The 17,329-nt window shown below is 36.9% G+C and overlaps 4 protein-coding genes across 7 annotated transcripts in view; 3 read left to right on the plus strand and 1 right to left on the minus strand.

The window, feature by feature from the left end:
* LOC122076234 (calmodulin-binding protein 60 A-like) overlaps positions 1-166 on the plus strand; it is an 18,642-nt gene extending 18,476 nt beyond the window's left edge. For 2 of the 3 annotated variants that reach the window (XM_042641564.1, XM_042641565.1), the window contains exon 9: positions 1-166. The gene's annotated coding sequence lies outside the window, so the exon portion shown is untranslated. The other variant, XM_042641566.1, reaches the window with a different exon arrangement.
* A 246-nt stretch (positions 167-412) lies between these two features.
* Positions 413-3,224, plus strand: LOC122076236 (UDP-glycosyltransferase 74B1-like). Its single transcript, XM_042641567.1, has 2 exons — positions 413-1,780; positions 1,869-3,224. The coding sequence occupies exons 1-2, from the start codon at positions 1,133-1,135 to the stop codon at positions 2,589-2,591; spliced, it is 1,371 nt and encodes a 456-aa protein (XP_042497501.1). The 5' UTR covers positions 413-1,132; the 3' UTR covers positions 2,592-3,224.
* Positions 3,225-5,391: 2,167 nt separating this feature from the next.
* On the minus strand, positions 5,392-9,796 carry LOC122075984 (uncharacterized protein At5g50100, chloroplastic). Of its 2 annotated transcripts, none has more exons than XM_042641223.1 (8): positions 9,546-9,796; positions 9,150-9,286; positions 8,825-8,932; positions 8,653-8,709; positions 7,837-7,902; positions 7,668-7,728; positions 6,179-6,321; positions 5,392-5,753 (listed from the first exon to the last, which is right to left on the minus strand). In XM_042641223.1, exons 1-7 carry the CDS (start codon positions 9,691-9,693, stop codon positions 6,182-6,184), a joined length of 717 nt encoding a protein of 238 aa, XP_042497157.1. In that variant the 5' UTR covers positions 9,694-9,796; the 3' UTR covers positions 5,392-5,753; positions 6,179-6,181. The 2 variants fall into 2 exon arrangements, with proteins under 2 accessions (XP_042497157.1, XP_042497158.1); XM_042641224.1 differs by having other exon boundaries at positions 6,275-6,321; positions 9,546-9,793.
* Positions 9,797-10,804: 1,008 nt separating this feature from the next.
* Positions 10,805-13,778, plus strand: LOC122075926 (succinate dehydrogenase subunit 7B, mitochondrial-like). Its single transcript, XM_042641149.1, has 4 exons — positions 10,805-10,964; positions 11,118-11,186; positions 12,962-13,064; positions 13,318-13,778. The coding sequence occupies exons 1-4, from the start codon at positions 10,908-10,910 to the stop codon at positions 13,398-13,400; spliced, it is 312 nt and encodes a 103-aa protein (XP_042497083.1). The 5' UTR covers positions 10,805-10,907; the 3' UTR covers positions 13,401-13,778.
* Positions 13,779-17,329: the final 3,551 nt, after the last annotated feature.

Consider the following 17,329-nt stretch of genomic DNA (forward strand, 5'->3'; position numbering starts at 1 on the left):
TTTTTTTTTTTTAATGAAATGTACAGTGTGTAGAGCTGTGGTTCTGGGCAGACTACAATGTACAGAGCAATGACAGCTACTTGTGGTTGCGGTGCTGTCCTTGAAGCTTCTGTAGATGTGTAAATTGAATTTTTTGCTACTATCTAAGTGGGTCTCGGCTTTGGTAGATTTTAGTCCTCAGCACTAATCAGGAAGCCAAAGTAGTTGAGTGACCTTTCAGTGGATGTTATGCATCCTCCCTAATAAAAACAGGAAGATTTCAGTTGGTGTCACAATCGAGATTTAACCTACAGGCTGATGGCAATGGCAGTGAAAAGTGAAAACAAAGCGCTATTGCTGAACAACTGCTTTTTGCTGGTGGTAAATGTGATTCCTTTCCTTTCCTTTCCCTTTCATTGTGCCAATAAACATAGGAACCATGACTGTATGGTGAGAGACAAACCATCGAACTGGTAATTTCCTTCCCCCAAAGGTAAAAAAACATGAATATCAGATGGTACAGAACAATGCCATCTAGACAATCCCAAAAGCCCTTTAGGTGGAAGAGGCCCAATAGTCGCATGCTATCCGAAAAAAAAAAAAAAAAAAAAAAACTAATTTCCGCCGAGGATAGGATGGCCCATTGAATCCAATTTTTTCAACCCTGGTCGTTTTATTCCAAAAGAAAATGAAGAAGTCTCGATTGGTTGGCTATGTGACATAAACGCGACCGATTCAATGCATCCATTTGTGGAATGCGGATTAGCGATGATAGAAATGGGAGTGTAATTGTTCGTCATCTGAACGGTGCTCGTTGGTTTGTCCTTCTGGGTTTTCTTCCCAAACCAAAGTATAGGTTATCCAGAGTATCCTGCAACGGTGCCTTTATTATAATTATCATTTTGAACAGTTCAGAAAAGAATCAAAGATGCCGTCAGAGGAACCAGACAGATTGCTATGTTGAAAACCACACGTCCATTTCAATCTACCAGAAAGGTTACCCAAACTTCCCAGTCTCCTTCATCATCAACCACCATTCTCCATGATGGGTATTTCTAACAATTGTTCAACCTCTTCCGGAATATGACTGATCATCCAGACCTCTATACTATAAATGGGAGTATAAAGGCTTTGGAGAGAGAAAAAGTGAAGGATGGAGAAGGGAGAAATAGAAAATAGATGTCATGTTGTAGTGCTCACATATCCAAGCCAGGGCCACATAAACCCTCTACTCCAATTTGCAAAACGCTTACTGTCTAAAGGAGTAAAGGCCACTCTCGCCACTACCCATTACGCTGCCAGGTCCATTTGTGCCCAAGGCGTGGGAGTTGAGCCTATCTCCGATGGCTTTGATGATGGTGGCTTCTTGCAAGCTCCTAGTGCTGAAGCCTACGTAGAGTCATTCAGAACAGTTGGTTCTAGGACTCTAGGGGAACTCATATTGAAGCTCCAAGAGACGGGTTCCCCTGTTAGCTGTCTTGTTTATGACTCATTCCTACCGTGGGCACTTGATGTGGCAAGAGAAAGAGGCATTTTTGGAGCTTCATTCTTCACTAACTCGGCCTCAGTTTGTTCCATATATTGGCGTGTCCACCGTGGTCTCATGGCTTTGCCTGTCCCACCAGAACCAATGCCAGTGTCAATTCCTGGCCTTCCTCCACTCAAGTCTTCTGAGCTGCCGAGCTTCCTTGCGGCACCGGCATCTTACCCAGCTTATTTGTCTGCTATCTTTGATCAACTTAGAGACTTGGACAAAAATGATTGGGTATTTGGCAACACATTTGAAGAGTTGGAAAGCGAGGTGAGTAATTACTTAAATCACATTCTCTACATCACCAGCTCATCTTCCCAAAACTGAATTGTGTGTCTCTTAATGCTTACCAAACAAGGTTGCCAAAGCCATGAAAGGACTCTGGGCAGTGACGATGATAGGGCCAACGGTACCATCAGCTTACCTAGACAAACGGATCAAGGGAGATACAGGGTATGGAGGCAGTCTCTGGAAGCCACCCAGTGACGGGTATATGAAATGGTTGGGAAGGAGACCACCCAATTCAGTAGTGTATGTGTCTTTTGGAAGCATGGCAGGAATCGCAACAGAGCAGATGGAAGAAGTGGCATGGGGATTAAGAGAGAGTGATCAGTATTTTCTGTGGGTTGTGAAAGAGTTGGAGCATGGGAAGTTGCCTGACGGGTTTGTGAATTCCATACAAGAAATTGGACTAATTGTGAACTGGTGTGACCAGCTTGAGGTTTTAGCCCACAAGGCTGTGGGTTGCTTTGTAACACACTGTGGGTGGAATTCAACATTGGAAGGGTTAAGCCTTGGTGTGCCAATGGTGGGAGTACCACAGTGGTCGGATCAACCAACAAACGCCAAGTGTGTGGAGGATGTGTGGGGGGTCGGTGTGAGAGCTAAATCTGATGGTAGTGGTATTGTGAGAAGGGAAGAACTTAAGAAATGCATAAGGGAAGTAATGGAAGAAGAGAGAAGCCAAGTGATTAAGAGGAATGCCATTAAATGGAGAGAGCTAGCAAAGGAAGCAATTAGTGAAGGTGGGAGCTCTGACAAGAAAATCGATGAATTTGTGGAGAGATTATTGAATGTTTAAGGGGATTAATTGACTGATGCTTAGTGTATGTTTCCTTAGTGTCTCCTGTAAGTTGTGATATTAAGCCTGTGCCCAGTATGCTTTTTAGGCTATGTTTGGAAGCCAAGAAAAGAAGAAAAATGAAATTGAGGAGAGTGAAAGACCACATCATGATTTTTGTCTTATTACATATTTTTTTTCTTTTATTTTCTTTTCTGCATTTTTAATGACTGATATGAGAAAATGGCCATAAAAGGATACTTGAGTGCAACCATGGCTGACTCTCAAAAATTGTCTCAGAACCAGGATTAATTGGAATCAGGGTCCATGGATTCTGAGGTGTACAAAGTGACAACAAAGTTTCTATGCCGTTTCTGGATGTACTTCGCCTTTGTGAATTAATTTTCAGTGTCTTAAGAAACTCTCCTCCTTCCATTGGTATCATTCTGATAATTGCATTTGCAGGAAAATATCTCTTTGTAAGGATAGAGGTCTAAAATGGCCAAGAGAATGCACAAAGTGAGGTGTAGCTCATATATAACACTCATTGTTGCAAACAAGATCTGCAAATGAAGTATGAAACAGCCTATTTGTTGGCATCCCCTGGCATGTAATATTCACTGTTTGTATCTACTCCTCTCCACCAACAAAGGTTCTGTTGCAATTTTGCATGGTCTCCCAGTCATCAGCATTCAGCAGTTAGAAGCACCATGCAGCTTTGTTCAGCTTGAAAATTTTAATGCAATCATCTGAAAATTATTTACTAATGGATTTTACAGTTCAGTATGCAGATAACAAAAGTTGCCAACTGGGAAAATATTTTGAAAACAATTCTATTTTTAATACAATATTTTGAGTAAGAATCAAGGTCAATGCAACAAGCCAATACTTTCTAATCATTTCTGTCAGAGCCTACAGGGTTCACTACCAAATTTTATACAACAGCAAATTCACAACTCTCTGGGACCTAGTGTGTTCAGATGATGATCCTAATTAGTGAATCCCAGTGCAGGAAAAGTACACTAAAGAATATGCTTGGTATGACTCGCCACTGATTAATATTTTGAAAACTTCACTAATTCTACCAAAAAAAAAAAAACCTTTTACACTAATATATTTATAATTTGAAAAGTGCTTAAAAAAAGGGTTTTAACTTGTACTATTCAAATGTCAGGATTCAGCCCAACTGGAGTTGTCCACAGTGAACAAACCATTAAAATTCCAGGACTACAAAGAAGGTACAATGGAGAGTAGGGGGTGCATGAATATACCTAGGAGGTATGCGATTACATGGAAGGAGAAATGATTGAATTTGAAATGAAAATTTGACATGTAACTAATCTAGACCCTTTCTTAAATAATACCCAGTGCACAAGGACCCCACCATTGTGGGGTCCGGTGACGATCATAATTTATACAACCTTACCTCCACTTTGCATAGAGGCTGCTTTCCGACTAGAACCCATGACCACTAGGTCACAATGGAGCAACCTTCCCAATTGTGCTGAGGCGTGCCCTTGTGTGGTGACAAAAGGATTTTTCCCAAATATGAATGTATAGAAGAAAACTTGATAAACATATGGAATAACCAGAATTTCAATTTTTTAGTGAAAAATGGCCAAGGTATAAAAATGCGTACTTCTAAAAAAAATATGGTACATCAGCAGGTTTTCGTTTCAAGTTTTGGGCAAATATTGAATTTCCACATGTGACAAATAATTTCTGAAACTCCCAACATCTTGGTAATTGTCAGTCGAATGCATGTAATGCTACCAAAAAAATTCAAGTGTTGGATGATCATAGGAAAGATTTTTCTGATGAATCAGAATCAGGCCACAATTATGTGAAGTTAGAAATAGTCCCCCATGGTCCAGGGGCAGTGTTAGGGATTGAATTGGTTCAACTCTTTTCTAATGATACATCCACAACCAAGAACCAGACATCAATGACATTAAAGAAGGTGCACTCGTTTGGGATAATTTGGTCCACCAGGAGTTGTAAATGGATTATGCCTTGCGGGATACATTGGAACATGTGTCGTAACCTACTTCTTATTAAATCCAATTAATGTGAGAAGGCAGCAACACAAGATTCAAATTTGCTTCGTCAGCGCCCAGAACACTCCAAGCATGTGGCCACTCCTCAAACCTATTTTAATTACACACTTTTAGCTGCAGAGATTCAAGTAGAGTTGAAATCTAATGTAAAAATTTCCACTGAATAAAGGGGCCTGAAAAAATCAGAACCATAAGAATTTTTTTTTTGGGGGGGGGGGGTGTTTGGGGGGAGCAAAGAACTGCCTTATTAACAATATATTGAAATTCAACGAAAATATTACACTTCTTTTTTCTTTTTTTTTCAGGACTAGTTTTGGCATGAGTTTAAGCATTACAAAATCTAGAAGAGGAAACTTCCTACCCTACATCATTCAAATCATGACACCTGATACAAGAAAATTATTGCAAGCCAAATTAGAACAAACAACCCTATCTGTATTTACTGAGTCACCATCTTTACTACAGGAAAATATTCATTAACCTATTACAGTGTGTAGAAACTATTATAGAATAACTACAAAACTCATTTATGCACATACTCCAATTATTGTCATGAGATCACCCAATGACTCTCCTCAGATATCCAGGAAAGGTAGTCTTTTTGAGGGGCCTCAGAAAAATTGATCAGTAGAATACACTGATTTGCAGTTGCCAAAATGAAAAATTAGCAGAATTGTATATAAATTTTCTTTTAGAACAACAGATCTATGTCTGATAAAGGATTATAAAATCACAAATGGACATCAAGCATAAATACATGAACATCCGTGAATTCTAAAGCTTTATTTATAGATTCAAAAAGTAATTATGTCACATAATATAACAGGGCTGATGCTCTTATATATCTGCTGTACACTTTCCACTGGGGTGCTAAGCTGTACTTTGCATAAAGAATATAATCTAAGTAATCAAACAAGATCTTGTAGACCTGAACTTTCTGCCCAATTCCAACACATAGATACTTTAGGACGCATAACTGAAACTCACTGACACTAAGTTACTTCAGTCCTCCAACAAAGCAGCATGCGTGCCAGATCCATTAAAAAGAATGTCATCCTTGGGAGTTGTATCGTACTATTAATAGAGCTCACATCTTACATGTCTTGCTATTGTTGCATGTTTCACCCTGTAGTGAAACCCAAAACAAAACAATGTTAGCCAAGAAAGTTTTATCCTTTCATTTTTATTACTTTCTTTTGAATAACTAAGCTCACTACAAGCAGGAGATCTGCTCAGACAGGGAAAATAAGGGTAGTATAGTGAATAGTATCGGTCTGTATCATCTTTCTTTCAATTTTTGATAGATTTGATGGTGATCATCTTAAAAGTTCCAAATAGAAAATTACTCAAATCCACATCTCGTTCAACCTTCATAAACCAGATAAAAAATTTAAATATCTTGACCGAAGTGTTATTTTTTATTTTTGGTTTTTTTTTGGGGGGGGTGGTGGTAACATAGTAAAGACATCTACTAAAATCTAAATTCAAATATGGCTAATTTTATTACTAGAGATCCACTTAATATATGATATCCTGAACTTTGATACTTACCAATTAAACATATTTACAATGCCATTCAAGCAACCTTTTCAATTTGATATTAAACAACTGATCACAATGATATTCATGTAGTTGCAGTATGCATACCATACTTTTCTTTCGCTCCTCCAAAATAACTTCTAATGAAGGCCGACCTGAAATCAAGCAGCTCATGGATATGAGATTATGAGAACCCATTAATGCATGAAAAAATGGAAGCAATAGTAATCGAATAGCCAAAATGAACCAAAAAATAGCTTGATGTGTCCTATGGAAAACGTAATTCCTGAAGAGTAATAATCAGCTCACTGCTTATTAAAACTCCCATGCCAGGGAAGACAAGCACCAGAGGAAGATTGAATCCAAGAAAGGTGCAGTCTCAAGGTTAGACAAAATTGTCCTGATAATGTGTGGACCTGCTTCCAGTGATTAATATCCCTCAGTAGGAACATACATCTGTGATTACTTAATTTAATGCAAGTTTAACCAGATGGACAAACTAACTGCTGCAAGATCTGAAAATTAAACCAGGGTTGCCCCGCTGGACAGAAGAATCTTGCTTTGTAAGGTTGACCTGCCCATTAAGTGGTTCTCATCATCGATGTTTAGCTGGAATAAGTCTTTCTTACTCCTAGAGAGTTACAAAATATGTTCTTTTCTCCGTTCTCTTCTTTATTTTTTAGTTTATCAAGACCCCTTTCTCACTAAGAAATCCACACCCATAGTGAGGGTCCCCTCCCTGTTAAGTTGCTAAAAGATAAGGTTGTGTTTTGACATGTTAGTTCTTTCTATTTGACTCATTGTTTTCATCTCTTTGCTCTTTAGATCATTTTCTGCTAGAAATAGAGAGAGAGTATTCCAGAACTTTCGAGAGGGATACACCAATTTGAGGAGGGAAAAGAAGAAAAAGGAAGCTTGTAGAGTTTCTCATAAATAAAGCATATACCAAGCAAAGCACTTTGTATGTATGATGACTGAAGCTCCTATGATGTCCAAGTCCAACTGGCACAATTAAGTTACAGATATGATCTCTTTCCGCAGTTAATTGAAGAATATGACCATCTAGAAAGCTAGTGGAAATATCAAATGTAACTGCCATACCATGTGTGAACATCAGTCACACACACACACACACACACACACACACAAGTGATCTTCTCTAGTGTAAAAACCAAGCTTGATGATCCTAAATTCTGTAATATTTGGACATTGGAGTTGTATTAGGCTGGAATTAAATGTTGAGTTCTGATGAAATACTTGTGCCAATAAAGAGTGAAACATTAGATTTGATTGCTTACGTTCTCTTTATTGACATTATTTTAGTATCCCAATTTTCCATGCTAATGTTGTGTCCTGGCGATATATTGTTTAATTTATATAAATGTGAAGGAACTTCAGCTTATGTCACAAAAATAATGAACTGGAAAATTATGCCAAGATACGTACAATTACAAGAAAAGCATTTTTCTTGGACAATTAAGCTACAGGAATATGGACTAACCTGTAATTTGCAGGCGATATTTTGCCCAAACACCATATATTGCATCAGCCATAATTGCAATCTGTAAATAGTTTGCTTCCTTATTAACCAGTTATGGACAAATAACTAAATAAGATGATAGATCCATGAAACTAATTCCAAGTTCTGAAAGAAAACAAAAAGGACTTACAGGCTTGTATTTTGTAATGGCATAAATCCATCCCAGGCCAACTTCTTCGTAGAGTCTTCTGAACGCCTAAAAAATTGTTCATATGCAGGAAGTATTGAAATGCAAGTTAGAGAGAAAAGAACACAGCCAGACCTTCCAATATATATTTTTTAAAATTTAATTTGACCAACAATCAAACGCCGATACCCCAAAGCTTGAACAAGGATGGAATCCGGATTAGAATCATAGTAGGTTGCATTACAGTGTTTTTGGCATCCAATGATATCACAACCATCGGTTTTTTTCTATTTGTAAAATGACCATTGAGGCAGTATTACAGTTTCCATCACATCCAATGACATAAAACGCATCTGTTTTCAGGGAGTCCTTTACTAGTTCACAGCATTACAATATCATTTACAAGTGTTGAATCTTCAAATTGTTTTTTTCTTTGGGTGAATGTATCTTAAAATTGTTTGTCACAGAAAGGGATTAGTTTGTTCATTCTAGAATTTAGTTACACCTCCCCCCCCCCAAAAAAAACAAAAGAAAGAAAGAAAGAAAGAAAGAAAAAAGAATGTAACTTAAGTATCTTTTTTAAAACAATGTGATGAACATTCTATTATATGCAGCAATTCCTGATAATATGCAGAATGAGACGTCAATTCATATTGAAACAATAAAATGTAAACATAAAATTTGGATTGGGGGGAATTGGACAGACAAAATTTGGGCACAATAACTTCAAAGAAAAGATACGAAGGAGTCAAACAAGAAAGTTTTGGAGGAGAGCAAAAGATAAAAATGAATCAAACTAGAAGGTTTTGAGGCCCATACTTCTACATCAGTGACCACGGTTCCATCAGACAGGATAGCATGGATTCTGCCCATAGCCTAAACCAAAGACAAAAGAGCAAAAACTCAGTGATTATATATAGCAGTATTAGAAAAACTTACTATCTTGAGTAGAATATAGTCCTTGCAAGCCAGTTTTCTCTTTTTGGCATACCGTTTTGTAGTCAAGGCCTTGATTGTCCTCTGGAGAGTATTCATCAGAACCTATATCAACGAACTTAATTGCTTTATATTGCTTGTTCCTCTCTCTAAGCATGTTGACCTAATAATCACAAATAGAGAGTGGAATTTGGTTTTCAACAAATTATTCACCTCATTTCAATTTCTTTGGTAGGCACCTCATTTCATAAAATCGTCCGAAATTGGACGCTAAAAATTTTAAAATAACCACACACACGGAAATTGCTATTAGTATTTGACAAAATGTTGAATTTTCTATTTTCCAATAGAAGCAAAGGAAAACATCAGAGAGGAGATACCTCGCGCATACAAAGTGGGCAATCTCCATCGTAAAGCATTTTAATCTTCCATGATTGAGATGATTTATCACTCTCTCCATCTGTAGCCTTCTGATCCACCGCGGCCTCTTGAATGGCGCGAACCTGGTACTTAACTTCTGAGAGACGAAATAAGAAGAAAAATTCAGTAGAATTTGATCAGTTCAGCAGGTATCCAACAATAAATTTAAGTTTAAGAAAACATCAAGTAATGGATGGAAACACGAATTCAGTAAAATAACATCCAAAGCAAGCAATGAAAAAGAGAACACAAACATAAATATCTTAGTCACATCCATGATAATCTGTGGAAAAGATTTCGCAGAAGAAGAGATACAGAAGGGAAAGAGAAAGAAGGCAATAATATATTGCCATTACCATCTCTGGTACGAAGATATGGAACCCTGTGCTGAGCAAACGCAGAAACAGAGACAGGTTTTCCGGTTCCGACTTGGAAGTGGCGAGGAAGTGAAGATAGAGAGACGATTCGTTCTCTTCCAACGCAGGCTGCGACTCGCATCGCCATGGTTTTTAGTTTTCCGTTCAAACACGAAGGTCGAATGTACGACGAAATTCTTCCGAAACTTCAAATATTCGTTTTGGTTTTCTGCAATTCAGCCGTCATGCGTGGCCCGGCCTGCGGCACAAAATTTAGCAGGAATATGTGGTCATTCTTCGTTTGGTGTTTCCGAAGACCGAACGATTGTGGGACGGTCCGACCACTCTCTTTCAATGGTCCAACTTGCCCATTAAACCGGAACAATGACACGGGTTTAGTTATATTTAAAAAATTATTACTCTCTAATATTTGTCGTTCAATGGATTAGGAATTTTTGGTAATATGTATAATAACTCCATACCCGTATGTTCGTTGTGTGATTTCGATGAATGGAGGAGTTAGAACATGAGGGTTTCTATCATTTAAGGATTAAATGGTTACTTCACACATGGACTGTCCTTATATATGATAATAGACAACTTGTATTTTAGATCGCACCGTTTGTTTTGATCACAGTTATTGATTTTAAAGACACTTTGGTGTAAATACGATGATCATAAACATCCCTATTATGAACTCAGTGAAACTACCTAAAAAAAAAAAAAAGGATAAAATATTTCTTATATTAAGGTTTCAATTGAAGAAACTTCTTACATCAAATGGTGACCACTCTATCTCATAAAATGCGAAAACCTTATTGTTGTCAATACTTCTACATGTATCCCATTGGCCCTTGCACTGTGTAGAAGTCAGGTTGCCTTCTAAGAACCCTCTCCTTATCAAGTTTCTAAAACTTAAGATTGATCAAGACTTAAAAGACTTAAGACCAATATCATTCCAACTTACATGGATTGAACCATCTTCTACAAATTTATCCCTATTTTATAATAAAAATTAATTTTTATTATGTTTTTTACGTTTGGACTCAACCTGTGCATTGGGATTGAAAAGGTCAAGATCGATACTGACCTATCTGATCTGATTCGATTTTTAAAACCATGAGTCGATATAATTATTTCGGCCGATTCGTCTCTAGCCCAAATGGCCAGAGGATCGAACTGATTCAAAAAGATTCTGATGAGATTTGAATCGGAAAGCATCTCTGACCGATTCGATTCCGTTTCTTCAGAACCTTGCCACGTGCGTATTTGTATAGCGTTTGTGTCATTTCACCTAGGCGGTGCTGAGCATTTCCTTTCTGCGATTGTCTCCTCGGCTCTGGCGGCTCTGTTTCCGCAGGAATGGCTTTCTTACTGAGCAAAACCGCCATGTTTTCTCGCTCTCTGTCTCATTCTCAGGTTAGTTTTTCTCTTTTATGGTTCAATAGATCGTCTTCCATCCCCTCACCCTCACCCCTCCACCTCCCCCTTCTCCGAAGGTTTTTTCTTCCATCTCTTTGCATTTGGCTGTTCTCTCTTCTGAATTTATTTTATTTGGTTGACTTTAATCAGAAACCGGAAGATCCTTCTTTCCTTTCACGCCGTCGACTCCACATCGAACCGGGTGCTCGGGAGAAAGCTGTTAGTATTTCTTATATTTCCCCTCTTATTGTATTGGCCTCCGATTCGTCTGGATCTTTTTTCTCTCTGATTTGGTGAGTTTTTATTTTTTTTCCAATTACCTGTTAGGGTTTCCCTACGTTCTAGTCCAGTTATAAATTGTAATTAGTTGCATGATTGTGATATAGAAATCCGTAGAAGCCGAGTGTGAACTATTATTTTAGCTCATTGTTATTGGACAAGTGACGGCACCTGGATAGGTATCCCAAACTCATCCAGCATATGAGCCCCATTTTTAACATTCGTGATCCACGCTGTAGTCTCTTAATCAATTTTTCAGTTCTTACCACTGGGTTGCTTATACGAATTGATGCGACTAAGTATGAGATTTTGTTGAAATAATTCTCTATCTGTTGATATAGTCTCATACCGGTATAATCTCTAGCGTTATCTGTGGTTTAATGAAGCTTGAGAATTGGGAGGACGTTGATGGAGTAACTGGTTGGTTCAATTGGGTGTGCAAGCAAGCAACGGCAGTATGGGTTAGCTTGGGTGGAGGGCCCTAACCCAAATTTTGGGGGCCGAATGATTTTTTTAGTCCAATTGACCAACCCAATTCGAGCATCATCCTGTACCCAAATGGAGTCCAACCTAGTCTTGAAGAACTATATCTCGTATGAAACTGAGAAACAAGAAAAAAATGAGCTTTGTATGACCGAAATTCTGTTACATCTTGGTGAAATAATGTAAACTTTAGATGCAACACTTTTATTGTCAACTTCTCTACAAACCTGCAATCAGGCATGCCTGTTGAACTTGAGTTGGTTCAGATTTTCTGAGGTCTCCAATATAACAGATTGGGTTGTGTTGCCACAGCCTAAGCATTACATGTCTCTCAAATTGTGACCCCAGCTGTAGTTGCACTGTAGGCTTAATGAGTGCTGTGGCCAAGATTCAACTCATAATCAGATAAGTTGCAGCATGGTTGAGGTATTTTCGGCTTATGGCAATAGACTTCTCCTATGGGCTGTTGCACCATTACATGCTTGGGAACAGGTCGTGATAAGGTCCCAAATGGTATTAAGCTGAAACTGCTGCAAGTGGCTGATGGAATTAGGTGCTGGTGTGATGCAAAATGTTCAAATGTAGAAACAGTGTAGTATTGATTTCGTACCGGGTGGATGCTGGATTGATGCAGCTGAGTTGCTGCAGAAGTTCTGTTTACAGTTATATTGAGTCTGTGACTGAGGGGTGTCTGCAGCTTGTAAATAATGGAATTAGTGCTAGCATTGTCTGTTCTTCTTCAGAATTTTTTTTTTGTTGCTTCCCAATCAAGAATTTTGCAGTCCTTTTCATTGTTGTTTTGGTCTGATATTGATCTCCTTGACTTTAAGCTCTAAAATACTTGGTATTAATTGATATATGACATTTCGAAGATAAGATGGATCTTATGCTCATACTAAATGTCACCCCACCCCTAACCTAACAAAAAAAACTGATTCTATATGTTTCCAGAAATGGTTTTATGCCACTATTGTCTTTACCTTGTTTATTACTTAACCTGGGGCTTTTGTGAAATTATGTCTCTGCTGCTGTAAATTCTAACTTTAATTGAAGCAACCGGTTGGATCCATTTTACTCCCCCATCCTCTCTCTTAGAAACCAATCAACCTTAAAACTGCATTCTCTTCCTTCTAGCAAAATCGAAATGGAGTTGTCAATTGATATCCTAGTTAACTAGGTTGTCATGGACATCATGTTGAACTGATTTTTTTTTTTTTTTTAAACCTTTACAGCTTTTAGAAGAAGACCCTGCTTTGAAGCGGTTCAAATCGCATAAGAAGAGTGTCTGGCGACTCAAAAGAGTGGGGGACGTGCTCACAATTGTTGTTGTTGCTGGTAAGCTTAAGCCTTCATTTATAAATACGTAGATACAGAGACAGGACTTGGGTGATTTGAGTAATTAACTTGTTCAAGATGATCAATGATAAAAATTGAAAAAATGGAAGAACTCTTCATAGAATGGCTAAAGCATGTCATCGAACGGCTATACTCTAATGTAGTTGTAGGTACAAGTCTATGGAATTACAACTTTTGCTTGTTACAACTGCAAGCTCTCAAAAGTGGCTGTTTTGTTGCTTGTCCATTTTAGGCTGTTGCTATGAAATCTATGTCAAAGCAGTTATGCGGGAAGAAGCTCGGAAACAGGCACGGGCTACTAGTGAGGGAGCATGATGGACATTGTACATCTGTGAACATTTTTCTTCTGTTCATCTACTTTAAGATCACTAGCTTCTAGAGGTTTCATGTGTTTTTGTAGTTTCATGCTGTCTGAATAAGTGATGAGCCTAATAGTTCCAGTTGGTTGAAATGAAACCAGGAACTGGGAGGGTTCAAAAAAGGGTGGATTGTTTTTTTAACTGAGTTAGTTCAGGAAATTTGGTAAACAAGGACTGTTCATGGAGCGACAGGTGAAGAGATATCCTTGTAAACTTCGATTTTCAGCAAAATGAGGGGTTTGGATATCTGCTTGCACCAATCGAAACAGTGCTTTCTTAAATCTTGTATAACCAAGTTGGACGGGAATGTTGTAAAGCATGTTTGTTAGCGGAATGTCCAATAGTTCCTGTTCTGTTTTTTTTTTTTTATTGGTTTTTTTTCTCAAACATATGGCTAGTGAAGTATAATTCTTTACTATTTGCACATGGTAATACTGGGTGGATGCAATGCTTTCATAAGGAAGGGGAGAGGGAGAGGGAGAGGGGTGAGTTTAAGATTTTTTTTTTTTTTTTTTTTTTTTTTTAAATATGTGGGATTCATGAATGTTAGGTATAGAGAATGTGAATGGATGAGGTTCACGTACGAGAATGTCCTTGTACATTCCTGATCCGTGGGTATAGAATCTATTAAATGAAGAGAGAAAATTGATTCTATATCCATGGACCAGGTTGTTCTTGTACGTTCTTGTACGTGAACCTGATCCGCTCTCATAGAGAATGGGGTTTATGTTGCGGTGAAGTTGAGAAAATAAAAAGGCTATTTATTATTTACTATTACCATTACCATTACTTATTTATTTATTTATTTATTTTTTTGTTCAAGTTCAAATTCTTATTGCTCATTAGATAGTGGACCTACATAAGAGTCAAGTATAAACCCATGGAGGAGTTAACAAGATCAATGCCACGTATCTTGAAAAGCAAAGAAATTGGTGCAAATCAAGTATTGATGCACTTGGAGGATTTGATCAAGTGATCAATCTTCATGCAGATACTCCACTAAGCACTGTAAACCGCCAAACAAAGGCCTAGGTGTGCAAAAGAGTTATTGTGGGTGATGGGGTAGCCTGGGGGAAGAGAGGGAAAAACACAAAAAGAGGGGGAAGAGAGTCACACAATGCACAGATTCAATTAATTCTAAATAAAATTCACTCTAATCTCGAACATTGAATTTCATATAAAGAGAAAATTATAAACCTCCTACTTAGACTCTAACATTGAAACAAAATCATATTTTTCTCTCTCTTACGTATTTTACCCAAAGACAAACTTGAAAAAATAAAAGACTCAGAATTAAACTACACTACTACCAGCCCTAGTTGGACCAAAAACCTGAGTTGAAATGGTTCTTCTTGACCCGTAGCTTCCACAATTGGTCATGTTGGTCCAATAAGGTAGTGCAGATGTACCTGCATCAATGGGGTTTGCGAATTGTTGATCTTGTTGAAAAGATGGCAATTTCCACTTTATAACTAATAATATTGAGTGGGAAATCTTTTCGACATTTGATAAATTTATCAAAACAGCTCAAAGATGTGTGAATACATTGACCCCAAGGTCCCATGTCTACTTGTCAGGTTTCGATCTGAAGAAATAAAACTTAGAAAATATAAAGACTATGATAGGATGTATGGACATATATATATGAACGGTTGAAAAATAAGGATGTATTAACACGGGTGGGAGGTGTTTGATTGAATAAGAGTTTAAAATTTGATATGTGGTTAACTAAGACCATATCTTCTCTATCTATATAATGGTAAGAATTGTCACATCATTTGTCCTATGATTCAAAATATTAAATAATAAAACGGGACAATGAGCATGAATTTTTTCCAGTTTTGACGAGTGAATATGGTTCCAGACTTTGATGGCTTAGAAGTAGTATATTCTTCCCTTAGTTCTGGTAAAAAACACTAACACATGGTACGTGAGAGCAAGGAATTTGACAGCTCCAAACTCTGGTTTTATTCTTATCTTCATCTTAGTCAAATTGAATAACTTGCTAACTAATCGCTAAATATATAGCTACAATCATTTATATATATATATATATATATAATCCACTTTCCCATGAATCATAGTATATTTTATCATACTTGTTATATATTTTATCTATAACATTCGACACTTGAATAATTATATGGGTTTGCCTAGTATGATTGGTAATTAACTCAAAATACATGTGGTTAATGGGGGGGGGGTGGCGGGTGGCAAGGGATTAAGCTAAATCTTAGTCTAAATGTCAAATCCATTAATAGAAAATAATTAGAATTAAATTATTTTATCTAAAATTTCAGAGTTTTTTTTTTACAAAAAAAAATATATATATATATTTAAAATACATTACAGTTTTTATTTAAAATCTTTAAACATAAATATTTATTTTCAAAATAATTTGAATTTAGTTGTTCGTCACAGTCTACTTTTCTTACTGAATATTTTACTGATTTCTCAATTTTGGAAAACAAATTAAACCCAAATTATATTCCTTCCTAATTATTACCAAATATAAATTTCACAAGAATGTTGAGACCTCAAGAGCACAGCATTATCAATAGCATTTTTGTGCTCTTGCCCAGTCATTTTGGTTGGTCATCCTTGAAGCATCTGCAAGTGAATTGTAATAATTAACCTTGATTCTCTTATCTACCATTCTACAAGACTCTGAGCCCCTTCTCCATTCTCACAGTGCCCCTATATATCCCACCAAGTTTTGATCATGGTAATAACTCACCGGCAATTATATCAAGCAATTAATAAAATATTTTATCACCCCAATTATTGATTATAATTTGTTATCTCCCTTTCAAATAATTTTAACTTTATTTTAATCATATGGACGGCTAGATCAAAACATTCATTTTATGTAATATAGTAAAACCATTTAAAAAAAAAAAAGGGAAGCATCCACAAGCTCCGAACTCTTCCACAAAGAAGCTGAAACGGATCACCTATACACTTTATTTGTCCCATCTAATGCCATTTGCCATTTAGGCATTAAGAGTATGAAGGGATATTTATAGAAGCATAAAGAATAGATTTTATCACTTAATTGTACTTGAAGCATACATGTATGGGTAAGTGATTCAGACTCGAGAAACTTTTTCTTTTATTTGTGTGAATAAAAAGAAAAGTAAAATTTGATAAAACAATAACAAAATAGACAAACAACCTGAATTTGGATCTCCTCCGGCCTCCCCTACAGCTAACCACCCCATCTGAGAGATGGGGCGAGAGGAACCAAACTCAGAACAAACCTCCCTCCCTTGTACATGTTGGAAGATAAAGAGAAACAAAAAGATTCCATTTTTATTACATAAGAATAGATAGATTGAAAGACAATATGAGGGTTTTTTTTTTTTAAATAAAAATAAGAGTAGTTAAACACCTAAACTACTCCATTATCGTGGTCTGATTCGAATATCACATCCATTACCTTTTATAATCTTCGTTTAGTATTCCATTAATCCTTCTTAGTGCCTTTATGGAAGCAGATGAGTTGCTTCTGCACCCATATGATATGGGTATGAATATATGATGTATGAAGGGGTGATGCCGAAAGCAGAACTATCTTTCCATGCCATGACTTGGCATTTTTGTATGTACTTGAAATTTGTCTTGTCCACTAAAACAGAATCTTAGTCTCTGCAACTAGACAATTATTTTTTTTTTTTTTTTTGAGAGGAAACTAGACAAGACTTAAGAAGCATGGAACTGATGGAAATAATCATTCTTTTATTTTTGTCTCTATTTAAATTTTTTTTTTAAGTTTTTTATTTTTAATTTGAGCATAATGTTGGATTACTCCAATGAGGTATAGCAGTTGAGTGCATAATAACTGCTAGGGGGTCATTGAATTGTTTCATCTTAAAGGCTGAAATA

The sequence above is a fragment of the Macadamia integrifolia genome, chromosome 4 (genome assembly GCF_013358625.1).
Source record: "Macadamia integrifolia cultivar HAES 741 chromosome 4, SCU_Mint_v3, whole genome shotgun sequence".
Classification (NCBI taxonomy): Eukaryota; Viridiplantae; Streptophyta; class Magnoliopsida; order Proteales; family Proteaceae; genus Macadamia; species Macadamia integrifolia.

Bases quoted from the DNA above. Each gene is read 5' to 3' on its own strand.
- LOC122076236 (XM_042641567.1), top strand. From the start codon at position 1,133: ATGGAGAAGGGAGAAATAGAAAATAGATGTCATGTTGTAGTGCTCACA. The intron at 1,781-1,868 runs GTGAGTAATTAC...TTACCAAACAAG, and splicing joins TTGAAGAGTTGGAAAGCGAG to GTTGCCAAAGCCATGAAAGG.
- LOC122075984 (XM_042641223.1), bottom strand. From the start codon at position 9,693: ATGGCGATGCGAGTCGCAGCCTGCGTTGGAAGAGAACGAATCGTCTCT. The intron at 8,710-8,824 runs GTATGCCAAAAA...TCTTTGGTTTAG, and splicing joins AAGGCCTTGACTACAAAACG to GCTATGGGCAGAATCCATGC. The intron at 6,322-7,667 runs GTTAGTCCATAT...GCTTGATTTCAG, and splicing joins ATATCGCCTGCAAATTACAG to GTCGGCCTTCATTAGAAGTT.
- LOC122075926 (XM_042641149.1), top strand. From the start codon at position 10,908: ATGGCTTTCTTACTGAGCAAAACCGCCATGTTTTCTCGCTCTCTGTCT. The intron at 11,187-12,961 runs GTTAGTATTTCT...AAACCTTTACAG, and splicing joins CGGGTGCTCGGGAGAAAGCT to CTTTTAGAAGAAGACCCTGC. The intron at 13,065-13,317 runs GTAAGCTTAAGC...TGTCCATTTTAG, and splicing joins CACAATTGTTGTTGTTGCTG to GCTGTTGCTATGAAATCTAT.